Source organism: Camelus ferus, chromosome 16 (assembly GCF_009834535.1).
Source record: "Camelus ferus isolate YT-003-E chromosome 16, BCGSAC_Cfer_1.0, whole genome shotgun sequence".
Lineage (NCBI taxonomy): Eukaryota > Metazoa > Chordata > Mammalia > Artiodactyla > Camelidae > Camelus > Camelus ferus.
In genome coordinates this window covers 48,294,612-48,307,566 of record NC_045711.1, presented here as the reverse complement: position 1 = coordinate 48,307,566, position 12,955 = coordinate 48,294,612, and the positions used below count along the sequence as shown (strand labels likewise).

Sequence of the window (12,955 nt, the reverse complement as noted above, 5' to 3'; positions counted from 1 at the left end):
ACTTGCTAGCAGTTACTAGCTAGCTTTTCTGGTGTTCCTGGATTTGCAAAATACATATATCTTATCAGCACAAATGTAGTTTGCTGTCAGTAGCTATTAACATTTCCAAATGTGAGTCAAGCACCATTTTCCCTTCATGCAAATTCTCATACACAACACAAGTTTTTTTCTTTTTTTAAATCCTTTGTGAACCTGCCTCTTCATCAGCATGAAAGGTCCCTGGATTTGCAACTGCTTTTATTTGGGATGTGGAAATCTTACAGTTGTTATATGTATATACATATGTTTAATGGGAATTGTGTATAATATACTAAGGATGTGTTCTATATGTTTATTCATTATTTTCTCCTCTTTCCATTTTTCAGTACTTGTACTAGCCTTAGCAAGTTCTGTTCCAAGCTCAGGCACCTTGACTTGGCTTCCTGTACATCGATAACAAACATGTCTCTAAAAGCTCTGAGGTAAATTTTTTACAACAAGAATGTCCAATAATCAGAACTGTTTTTTAATAACTGGAATAAAATTGGACTTAAAGGAAATGATGTTTTATAGATTTGTACTGTAGTTCAGAATAGATCTTTTGTTTTACCACTTGCCCAAGTTACAGGGCACATTCAGGTGAAATGGCTAGAAGTAACTAGGATTTCTGAACAGAGCAGTACAGTTTATACATGAAGGAAGTACTTAGCAGAGTTCCTAGTATATAGTAAGCTCTCAGTAAGTTTTCATTGTTTTAATGTTAATGTACTTTTAAAAGTACATCACAAAAGATATATCTTAAAAGAAGAGTGAAATTCCTTTGTACTTTTACCTTTTTATCAGCCTTTTATAAATGATTATGGTCCCATGTATTGGTTGCATTTATGAATAGTAAGAATTAAGCTATTAAAAGAAAGAAAAAGTGTAATTAGTAAAAGTAATCTGAAAATGTGGCTCCTTCTATACCTTCCTTATGAATATTGAACACATACATGTATCTTAGGCTGTTTGCCTTGTAGGATAATAAGTAAGATAGTATAACGATGTTTATAGTTTATAAGTAATTCACATAAATGATCTCATTTATTTGAAAATCTTGTGAGGTACATATGACTGACACTTTACAGATAAGAAAATCTAAAACATTTTTTAATGTCGCGTACCGTTATTCAACCATAGGAGGTAACTGAATGAGGTATAGTTGCTAACCATAAGTTGCTCAGAGTCTAGTGGATGGAAAAAAAAACAAAAAAAACCACTACACAGCATGGTAAGTACTGTGATAGAAGTGTTCATCAGTTTGGGAAGAACATAGAAGGGCTATGGCTAATCTCAGACTAATCATGGTATTGGCAGGCTTCCTGTAGTGACTTGCCTGAAGTCACACTATTAATGTTGACAAATGAACTTGAACCAAGATTCCCCTGGCTTCAATTTATAAAACAATTAAAGCAATATTTTCCAAAGAATGCCATAGAGCTTGGGATTCTTCCATAGTTTAACTGTGAAATCGAAGATCAAAGATGAAGCTAGTGTTCGATAGAAGGCAGAGGTCTGATACCATGTATCCTAAATTTCTGTGGAAATTGTCCTCTGGATACTTCCCAGAAAAGGAAAATTTACAGATCCTTTGTCATTTTTGTCCTTCTTATTACCTGATAAGTAATTGATTTAGAGAATTTGAATTTGAATCTGACTCTTTGTTAATTACTCTGTTAACTAGAAAAAGTCACTTTGTTTCCATTTCCTATCTAGAGACCTTTAAATTTCTAAGTGCAAAAAGAACAGATTTGAAAAATATAAACCTCCATAATGATCTAATGTATCAGAAACAATATCGTGCTTGTGCTTCTTAGTTAAGCTAGATTTGAGATAGCCCTCCTAGTGATGTAGTCCCACGTGAACACCACAAACATTGATAAACGCACCTTTTTTTGTTGTGGAATTGCCTATATTCTCAATCTACATTGAGTAAATCCCTGACTAGATAGCCAATAAAATGAGACTTTTGTGCCTTTGGAATTGGATTTAGTTATATGTTTGTTTCACTTTGTTTTATCCTAAGTGAGGGATGTCCACTGTTGGAGCAATTAAACATTTCCTGGTGTGACCAAGTAACCAAGGATGGTATCCAAGCACTAGTGAGAGGCTGTGGAGGTCTGAAAGCCTTATTCTTAAAAGGCTGCACACAGGTAATACTCCATGTTGCACTTGTGAATGATAGAGGAACCATGAACTTGGTGGGCAGCCCCAAGATGTTGGCTTGAGGGATATGTAGTTGTTGTGCATTATTGACCAAAGACATATGCTTACTGAAAAATTAGAATGTTTTCTGTAGAGTAAAAAAATATAAGAATTAACACCTGACCAAAGATAAAATTTTGAGAGGAGGCAAGCTGGGGATACAAAATCATGCTGAACAGGCACCATAGGCAAGAAGGGTTTCATGCAATTTAATCTGAAAAGAAAACTTGCCGTGTTGTCACTGCCTGAGACCTTGCACTGGATAAGCAAGGAAGATAGTCTTGGCAATTTCCACTGGTTGTTTAACCACCAAGAGTTTTTCTTAAATGTGCCAAGTATACAGCAACCTACATTTTATAGTGTTGGTGCTTATTTCCCTCCAGTAACATCACAAATCCAACATATTTTGTTATTAAAAATTTTAATATCTCAGTGTTACACAGGGGTGGAAAAAAAAAGAATTGACATGGTAGCATCTGGAAGGAAATGATCAAGAGTGGATTTAGAAATGACTGACAAGGTAGGGCTAGGCTCTTATTACCTTATTTTATTAATGATTACTAAAACCAAGCCTTGGATTCTATTTAAAATGCCCTCATTGTTTCTCCATGATGGAAGGGTTTCCATTGTTTGAAACAGAGCTTTAAAAGTATGACTGCCTTAAAACAACAGCTTGAGTTTCTCGTTATTTATGGAATCCTGAAAAATATTAATTGGATTGCATCATTATAATCAACTACTTGCCATCTGTTCTCAGCACTCTACACATAGCACTGATCTTCCAGGAGCAGATAAACTTTGGATTCGTTTATCAACTCCTGCTCCCAAAAGTTTGTTTTTTAAAAACTTTACAGGGAGTGTAGAAATGTGAAAGTTATTTTAGTTTCGAAATCCTTCAGCAAAATACTGTCAGGCATGTTTAATTTATCAAAAGAAAAATCCAAACATTGGGCAATATTTATTTCCTTGATTTGGTAATAGATGAATTTGATGTGGTCAGAGTTGATAACAAATACTGATAACTGTTCCAGTCATATGAATTACATGTTTATATGATCATAGTTCATTGTTTCCAGTTCATTCTTCCTTTAAAACTTGGTTGGCTATATCTAGAATGTATTGATGAATGTGTATACTCTTAAATTTTTAAGATTTAAAGCAATGTCAGTAATCATTTTTTTCTCTCTCTTTTTAATCTTTCTAGCTAGAAGATGAAGCTCTCAAGTACATAGGTGCACACTGTCCTGAACTGGTGACTTTGAACTTGCAGACTTGCTTAGTAAGCATTTCTTCTGTATTAGTAATTCATTTCAATAATATTATTGTAAGAGTTTTAGTCCTTTGTAAAGACCAGCGATTTTTTTGCATGCTCAACAATAGTCACTCGTGAGGGCTTTGACATGGATGAGATAGAGGGTGGCTTATACAGAAGGCAAATAAGCTAAACTGTAACTCCACCCCTTTCTTTTTCTACATAAGAAAACTCTACTTTTTAGAAGAAAATTATTCACAAACTTCAGTATTTAAAGTAAAACATTTTTGGTAAATTAATTGCAATTACAGTGATTAAAATCTATCAGTGAGCCATAGGGTACTGCTGATCTAAGCAGACAACAAGCAAAATGTACCCTTTAAATTATTTTTGGAGTAGTATTTGTATTTCACATTTGGCTCGTTTAGACTGTCAGCTTTTTGTGTCTATCTCAAAGCCCCTGAATTTTGCTCAGAGAATTGGCTGAAACTATTCAGGATCCTAGAGCATTGACAGCACACCTTTAGCTTTTCTCTCTTGCCTTGAAAATTACATGTGTGTTGCCTTGGAGTGAGAGCCTCTTGTAGCAATGAAAAAAGTTGGTGAGGGTTTTCCTTGTTTATGTTAAGCCTTCTGATTAGTATACTTTCCCCTTCTTGTTTGTCACCTGAAACTTTAGAACACAGTAGTTGCTTAGTTTAAAGGTGATACATACAGGACCACATTTTATGCAGTTTAAGCAACCTGCTCTTCCAGCCCCTACCCGTACAGTGCTGTTAGTGATCTAAGAGGCTCCTAGAGACTGAGTTAAAGGAATGATATTCCTTTTAATTCTGATTCTACTTTCATTTATGTAACTGAAATATTTGGCCTAAAAGAAAGAGCTTACACAACTATTGTAAACATGACACCACCATCTTACAGTGATAGACACATGTTCAGATTTTATTTATATACTTACACTCAACACATGCACTCTGTATCTCACACTCACCCATACATATAAATACATATATAGCATATCTGCCATTTGCCATTTTAGCTCCTTTCGTTTACTCTTCTAGCAGGCAGAAATCACACTTGGTAAGTGTAAAGAACCAGCTCTGTCATGTTCATCTTACTGTTTACCTTCACCCAGATCTTAGGGCATGAGTTGTTTCTTCAGTCACTCTGTACAATGTCACGAAATGATTCTCAACATTCATGAGACTTCTGCCCAAAACTATTGAAGTTGCCAAAGCACATTCTTAATGCAGTCTCTTTTTCTTGAATAATTTAAAAACATAAAAATATTTAGTAGATTTTACTCTTAAAAATTTAAATTATTGGTTAATATGACTTTCTTCATCTTTCTTTTTTGGTAATCCCTTAGAGACCTTAAAACATTAGGAAGGTAAAGGCAGCACAGCCCTCTCAATGTTTTCCTAATATTGTGTGAGACACAAATTCCATTGGCCTCCTAAATATGCATGTTTATGGATTGCTGCTTCTCCCTTTTAATTTCATGTATCCTTGTTTAGTAATAACCATACATCCCCTTTTTAGGTACTTGTACATGTGTATATGCCTCAACAGTGTTTTCTCATGACAGATTTTTTATCTGCCTTAGCATCCATTTTTCATGTGTATTTTGTTTCAGTTCTACAATATTGAGAAAATACTGATTTAAGCAGTGATTATTTAAAGTTTGATTTTTTTTTCAATTGTTCTTACAACCTGAGGATAGTGTTTGATTAAACAGAAATGACAGGAAAGCTTTATTCTGAGACTTCCACAAAATTAGTGAATTTAGCAGGACAAATTAAAGTGCTGATATCTTTTTTTTTTTAATGTAACATCTTTTTGTGTTCTTTTTTTCATTTTAAAATAATTTAAAACATACAGAATTACATTTGAATTGGGCACAACTATCTCCATTAAATTATGCTATCCATTAAGTTATGCTATTCTTTATGTTATAAAACTAAAATACAGAATAAATGGATCTGTGGTTGATTTGAGATCACAGTTATCATCCACTGGTTGTCTCATTTTTTTTCAGGAACTTAGTATCGATTTTGAACTTGTAAATGTGTTTATACTATTAAAATACTGCTGTTATTATCTGTTTTCTGGGTTCAAAATCATTTAATTGAACCTACACTGTGACGAACCACATGCTGTTCCCAGTCCCGTTCATCCCATTAGGTTAAGAGAACCCCATTTTAGCTTCTTCCCTTTGCACCAAAATTGAGCACAGGTTCTCTTGCAAACTAAATCAAAGAGAACTAGAAAAAAACAAGAGTGTGTTCATTTTCTTTTAGATCTGCTACATGATTAATATGATATCTACTTTTATTTATTTTTTTTTTTTGGCACTTATCTCACAAAGGTAACTTTTTTTCTTTGTCTTCTGCTAAGTTACTAATACCTATGCATTTTTTTTCTCTTGTTTTTTAGCAAATCACAGATGAAGGTCTCATTACTATATGCAGAGGGTGCCATAAGTTACAGTCCCTCTGTGCCTCTGGCTGCTCCAACATCACAGATGCCATCCTGAATGCTTTAGGTCAGAACTGCCCTCGGCTTAGGTAAACATTTCTTGTTTATCTCAAAAAATCAGAGGAAAGGAACAGAGGCCTCCTTCACTCACACTTACTCCTTGGAACCTTGAAATTTTTAAGGTAGACACTATAAGGCCACTCCTACCCTTTCAGATGCCCACCTACTTGCTTTGCACTTTATCTGATTACATGTAATTGGCCTGAACCAAGGGGTAATAGTCCTCATTTTCTATGTCTTGCTATCCATACTAGAAAAATATCAACATTTTATTTCATTACTTGAGAAAAGAAATAAAGGTGTTTTCTCTTATAATGCTTTTATATAATTCCTTTCTGAAGAAAGTTTTTGAAGACCCACTCGTGTCATTTATATTGTAGTAATGATGCCAGGTACATAGCAGGAAGCATTTAAAGAGAAAAAACAGCCCTGCAGGAGAACCTCCCTTGTGCTGATGGTCTTTTATTTTATAATTTTTTCTTTTTGTTTGATGGTCTTTTAAAGCAAGCTTTATTTCTCTGTGGCCCCACTTCTCAGCCTAAATATGGGATTGGCTAAATATTTACTAAGAATGCTGTGTTGCATGCAAATGGGATCAAACTCATATTGATTCTGTAAGAGCACACAGCAAACTATCCCCATATACCTTTTTGGGGTTGAGGGGGAGGTAATTGAGGTTGTCTTTTTTGTTTTTAAACCATAACTTATGTTGTATATTATTATATATTAGACATGTTAGCATTTTTTAAATGCTTTACAAAAATTAATTCATTTAATCATCATAACACTATATAAGCATTGTTATTATCTCTATATTATAGATGAGAAAACCGAAGCACAGAAAGGTCAAGTAACCTGTTCAAGGTCTCACAGTTAGTAAGTGCAGGAGCAAGGATGCAAGCTTAAAACTTTTGTAATCACGAGACTATGGGCCCAACCTTAATTATTGAAAGAAAATTTGCCCACAATATCAAAATTCCTTAATATATCATAGACTTGTTGGTCAAAATTAATACTATCAGAAGCCTAGAGTAGAGTGCCATTCAGGAGCTAAGGAGGTAGCCAGTCTTCTGTCTAAAAATATTACATATTAATCTTTTTCTGTTTGAAAGAGAGTGGTGTTCAGTTCTAGTCTCCTTCATGGTTTGTTTTGTTGTAAGAATAGAAAGGCTCTCAAATGTGATACTTAAAACTTGGGTTTAGTCAAATCATGCTTTACCATTAGATACTGCATTCATTCTAATTGATTGTCCCTTAATAATAATTTCTTATATTTTAGCTTTATTTTTTTTCAACTTCTATAGGAAGTAATTTGTAAGCAAACATAATACTCTTTGGTACTGTCATGCAGACACCGCCAGACTTTTCACAGCAAAGAGCTACTACTTTTGATTCCCCAGTGTAGTGGTTGGTACTTAGCTTGGTGTTCAGCCGTTCCTGAATAAGAGAGTGGCTACCAGCTCAGCTCCCCTCTCCACTGGGCCTGCCTTGGGTGCCTTTCAGGGGAGGCAGGAAGCTAAAGGGTGTAGTTTCCATAAGTATGGAATATTGTATTTGGGACAGACCTGTAATTAACCAGTCCCCTCATAGCATTTTTAATAGCTGTTTAAATCTGAATGATCGTACATGTAAAATAGGGAAAGAGAATAATTTACTTTAGCAACAGATTAACTGAAACAGAGTATTTATCTCCATTTCCTTTGTTTTCTAGGAGCAGGCTGCCCTCTGGGGGTAAGCAGTATGCCATCAAGAAGGCTTTTAAATGCATTTCTCATGCATTTTGGCATTAACTACAAGCTTCTATTATATTCTTCTGATTGCATCACCCTGAAATGTGGTATTTACAGGACCACTTTATGATGACTCCATGAAAATGAATGGCAAGATCTGTATACAGACTTGCTTAGCTGTGAATGTCACTCTGTGTTATGCAGTCCTTAGGGAATAGGAGGTTTTCTTAAATTCTTGCTGTCTTAATAAACCCAGTTTTCAGGGACCAAGGGGTTGACTTTCACTTTGTTTTTTTTAACAGAATATTAGAAGTGGCAAGGTGTTCTCAATTAACAGATGTAGGCTTTACCACTCTGGCCAGGGTAAGTATTTTCTTCAGGTTTTATAAGGGTTTTTTTGTTCAGGATTTTTATTTCAGAAGAATGAGGAGTGAGGGAAATGTGGAAGGGCAGTAGAACTGAGTGTGTGGGATGCTGGGGAACTTCTCTGTGGCTGGTGTTCCTGAGAGTTCTTGTCTTGTAGCTACAGACAGCTGCTCTGGAAAGGCATGAATTGAACAACATGACACTCCTTCGTGAGACTTGATTTTCCACATTTTCATAAGATGATACGTTAAACTAAGCAGGACTTTCCTAGTGCTTTGTGAAAGAAACTTACTTGGTTACTTGGTATGCAACTGGTGGATGAGAATAATGTTGAAAGAAATATATAAGCCTGATTTTAAATGAAGAGGTATTAAGAGATTTTCTATATTCTCCAAAAGATTTTAATATTTAGAGTGGTTTATAAATCACCGTATAATAATATATTATGTATTTAAAATTATACTATCTTTGACTAGTGTAATGGAACATAGGAAAAGGCATTTGCTTTTAGGGAGATTGATGGAATACTGATTGGGAGGGTGTGGGGTGCACAGCACATGGCGTAGATGAGGGCATATTCTCCCTTTGCTTCCCAAGAAATCATTTTCATTCATCGTACATCCTTTGTAAGATGTTAGATACTTTAAATGTGGAATAATTGAGAAATTTCACTGTGATAGAGGCCCTTTAAAATGTGTAATTAATGGAATAAGACAGGAAGTGATATTAGAATGACACCAACTGCGAAGCTCTCTGGAATTCACCAGTATATCTAATACTACTTAGTTTTCTGGCCTTAAATTTTTCCCATGTTTTAAATGTTTGTACTATAATGTTTGGGTCTATATTTCATAGAACTGCCATGAGCTTGAAAAGATGGACCTGGAAGAGTGTGTTCAGGTAAGATTGTGGATTTTTACTTAGAAATACAGTATGATAGAAATTTATATAATACATGCACATCACAATGTTCAATTCCCTTGCCCTGCTGTAGTGTAGAGCCTGGCAGCACTGCTGACTGTCCATTTATTGAGGTGTCCTCCAGGCATACCAGGCCGAGGTGCTCGTGGTACTTGTGCTAAGGATCTGGGAAATACATGCCATCAATAAGGTTGCCATTGGAAAGAAAGAAGGCCCAAGCATTCAGGCCATAAAGATGTTAAGATATATATTTAGACCTACAGGGTTATAATGCTAGTAAATAATTAAAGCCCTAGCACACTGACAGGTATCAGTGCTCCTTTTTAACTTAACTGGACCTGAGACCCCATACATCATTAGTCTTGGAGCCCCAACGGAATCCTGCCCTTCAGGCAGGAAGACTGGCCTCCTTATCAACAACTTCTTTTATTACCAATTTGAAGAACTTTGAGATTATTAGTTGATTGAGGAGTAACTTTAAATGGGGACTCCTAAAAAGAAGATAGAACAATGAATTTTTTGTTATGGTAAAAATAAAGAAGAGAAGATACTTCGGTAACTATAGAGGTTGATTTTTCTAAATTACTTGTTATCTGGACGCTACTTAGCCCCTGATAGCTCTTACTAAACTAAAACTGTTCACATCCATCTGTCTCTTGCACATGTCTGGTGTCCTGTGTCCTTTCTAGTGTTGGTCCTTCTGAGTGATGTGCACATGCCTGCCCACTCCAGTCCCCACCCTCTGTCATTTCTTAGCCCCTATGAAGCTAGGTGTATTATAATAATCATCTCAGAGTTAGAGATGAATTTGGGGTTGGGGGGAAAACACTGATTTACTTTCCGTCCTAAGATAAATATAAAAGACTATTCTTCCTTCAGGAGTTCTTTCTTACTGAATATTCATAGTTAACCCAGCAGCCTCTTTCTGCCACCCTTGGGGAAAATAACTGATATCCAGGTTATCAATCCTGAGTTGTGGCATGGCTTATAAAAATATGGGCCAGTGCAGGGACAGTATAGCTCAATGGCAAGAGTGCATGCCTGGCATGCACAGGTTCAATCCCCAGTACCTCCATTAAAAACTAAGATAGATAATTACCTTCCCCCCCAACAAAATTTAAATAAAAATAAATAAATTTAAAAATATATATGGGCCAAATATGTAAAAATGTGAGGATGTTTCTACATTAATTTTTCTCATGGAGCAGTGTCTTCTGATTCGTTTCTGTGATGATTCTAAGGAGGTTGAACAATGTCCAGTGGGTAGAAGTTATAGAGGACACCTTTTCATTTATTTCAAAAACAAACAGGATTTTCAACAGCCCTGCTCAAAGATGAAGATGACTAGCCTGGATAGGCTCTCAAAGAATAGGTTCAGGTAGCTGATGGGATTGCAAGCAAGATTCTGCTATTTGATGATTGGTATCAGGGTATCAATCTAGAATACAAGTGTAGTCAAGAATGAGGTATGGTCCATGAGTTTTTTGGAATTAGCCCTAAAATAAACTTACATGTTTCTTTCAGATAACAGATAGCACATTAATCCAACTTTCTATACACTGTCCTCGACTTCAAGTATTGGTGAGTTTGACTTTGAAAGTTTTATGTTTATTGGATTTAATCAAAACACAGCTCTTACTTTCCTCTTAGTATCTGGCTACCATTTTGGGAAAGCATATTCTCCAATTTGCCAACTTACAGAGGGCCAAGGGAGGACCTGCATGAAGGAAGAAACTGAGATAGGAACTGGAAAAGTTAAATATTTTCTGTATCAGTGCTTGGAGATTGAAAACTGACATGGAGAGTATGAGTTCTCCCTCCCACATGAATTACACTCCAGCCTGAACGATGCTTAAATTTCCAGAGAAAAGGTGGCCCCAAATACAGTTTGCTTCACATTGAGACCAAATATTCCTATAAAACAGAAGCAATCCAGGCCTCAGTAGGGGGAGTTCTCTGCTACTGTTTCCAGTAACACTGTGGGAAAGCATTCTGGTTGACTGTTCTGTATCTAGGCTTATTTTTGGTGTTTGGTGGCACATTAAACTATGTTTGGGTCAGTGGTACTGAGTTTCACGTGGAGGAACCAGAGATTTAAGGAAAATTGGTAAAGTGAAGAAACAACCACATCTTAAAGCTAAAAGAATAATTTTCAGTCAATTAACTATTTGGGTGTGTCCCTGCACCAGGTATTCAGTATATAGTCCAAATTCCAGAAAATTTTTTACAGGAAAAGCCTGAGCCCCCTTGTCCCTGTAGAGAAGAAAAGTGTTAATAATTTGTATATGGAGATGGTAGGGCAGTATAATGTATTTTGTTTATGAACTATTTCATAATCATTACAGGAATTCACAAAAAATATTTAGAATCCCACACAGAAATGTCTATCATTGATTGTCAGAAGCAGAACCCCAGCGACTCTAGTTTGCTTTCTTCATTTCACCACATGGATCTAGCGCTTAGTGTCCTTCCTTGCTCTATTTGGCTGCAGAGTCTGTCTCACTGTGAGCTGATCACAGACGATGGAATTCGTCACCTGGGGAACGGGGCCTGCGCCCATGACCAGCTGGAGGTGATTGAACTGGACAACTGCCCGCTAATCACAGATGCATCCCTGGAGCACTTGAAGAGCTGTCACAGCCTTGAGCGGATAGAACTCTATGACTGCCAGCAAATCACACGGGCTGGAATCAAGAGACTCAGGGTAAAGACGGTGGAATCACCCTCTGGCTCTAAATTCTCAGCACCCCTTCCTTCTTTTCTTTTCTTTTCTCTTTTCTTTTATCCTCCGTTTCCTCTTTTTAAATTTAGTTTTCTGTGATACTTAATTTACCTGGACATTCAGCAAAGAAAAAAAGATGGAGAGCAAGCCTAAGGGTAGATAGTTTTTACCTGTTTTACCAGATGGAAATTTAGTAGGAAAACACACACTGAAGGGAAGAAAAGTAGGTCTCCTTCCAACAGTCTCTCTAATAACATGCCTAGAATCAAAAAAGCACATGCCAGATTTTGCTTTTAAAGGAAAGAAAGGAATAACATAAAGAAAATATTTAGTTAAATGAGATTTAACAATTTAATTTGTATTTCCTTATCGGATTCTTTTGCTAGGGTTCTTATTTTTTTTTAAGGCAACAAATGAATCAAGTAGTTTTTTACCTTTTCTTTCTGCCCTATCCTTCATAATAAAGAGACCCACCTATAGCCAGAAAACTGAAAGACAGGTTATCAGCAAGGAGATTATAAAAGGCTGGATAAATCTGTGTCGGATCATTCAGCTCAACAGACATTTTTGGAACATCTGCTTCACACCTGCTGTGGGAAAGTTACTGTGCTTAGTTTGGCCCTTACAACCAACCTCTAAGAATATCCATGTTGGCCTTATGGCATCTGAGTGCATGAAGGAACACCATACTTCATCTTGAGTTCTATCTCTCACTTCAGACCAAGAGGACTGAGAACATAAGGGAGGGAGGCCTTGCACCCATATTTCTTCTACACCAAACGAGGAGAGCCATGGGTCAACTGGAGCCTGTTCTGTGGCCTGTGGCCTGCTTACACTAGGGTTCCTGGACCTTCCTGGCTGTAAGGAGTCTCTTGCATCTCCGAATCCTCAAGAGTCACTTAGCACTTTTCCACTCTAATAGCTATTTGTGTGCATGTCTAGACTGTAAGTTCCCTAAGAGCAGGATCTGCATCTTGACCATCCTTGTACCTCCTTTTACATAACTAGCACAGTGCCTTGAACATAGTAGGAATTTAGGAACTATGTAGTAAAAACTAGAAGCATGTTGTTAAAAGAGGATTTAATGAGGTTTCTTAAAATGTCAGAAGAAATATTGCCACAATGGCTTGGAAAAAATTACTATTTTAAGCTTATATAGTTTCTTCCAACTATGAGAATCCAACTAGGAATCCCTTTGGG

At 36.3% G+C, this 12,955-nt stretch overlaps 1 protein-coding gene across 2 annotated transcripts in view; it reads left to right on the top strand.

Annotated features, from left to right (window-relative positions):
* FBXL20 (F-box and leucine rich repeat protein 20) overlaps positions 1–12,955 on the top strand; it is a 90,483-nt gene that overhangs the window by 70,224 nt on the left and 7,304 nt on the right. For both annotated transcript variants that reach the window (XM_032457912.1, XM_006176364.2), the window contains exons 7-14: positions 366–461; positions 2,045–2,171; positions 3,428–3,502; positions 5,915–6,045; positions 8,049–8,109; positions 8,968–9,012; positions 10,558–10,614; positions 11,525–11,737. In XM_032457912.1, the coding sequence (XP_032313803.1) occupies positions 366–461; positions 2,045–2,171; positions 3,428–3,502; positions 5,915–6,045; positions 8,049–8,109; positions 8,968–9,012; positions 10,558–10,614; positions 11,525–11,737 (805 nt within the window). The remainder of the gene's footprint in view (positions 1–365; positions 462–2,044; positions 2,172–3,427; positions 3,503–5,914; positions 6,046–8,048; positions 8,110–8,967; positions 9,013–10,557; positions 10,615–11,524; positions 11,738–12,955) is intronic.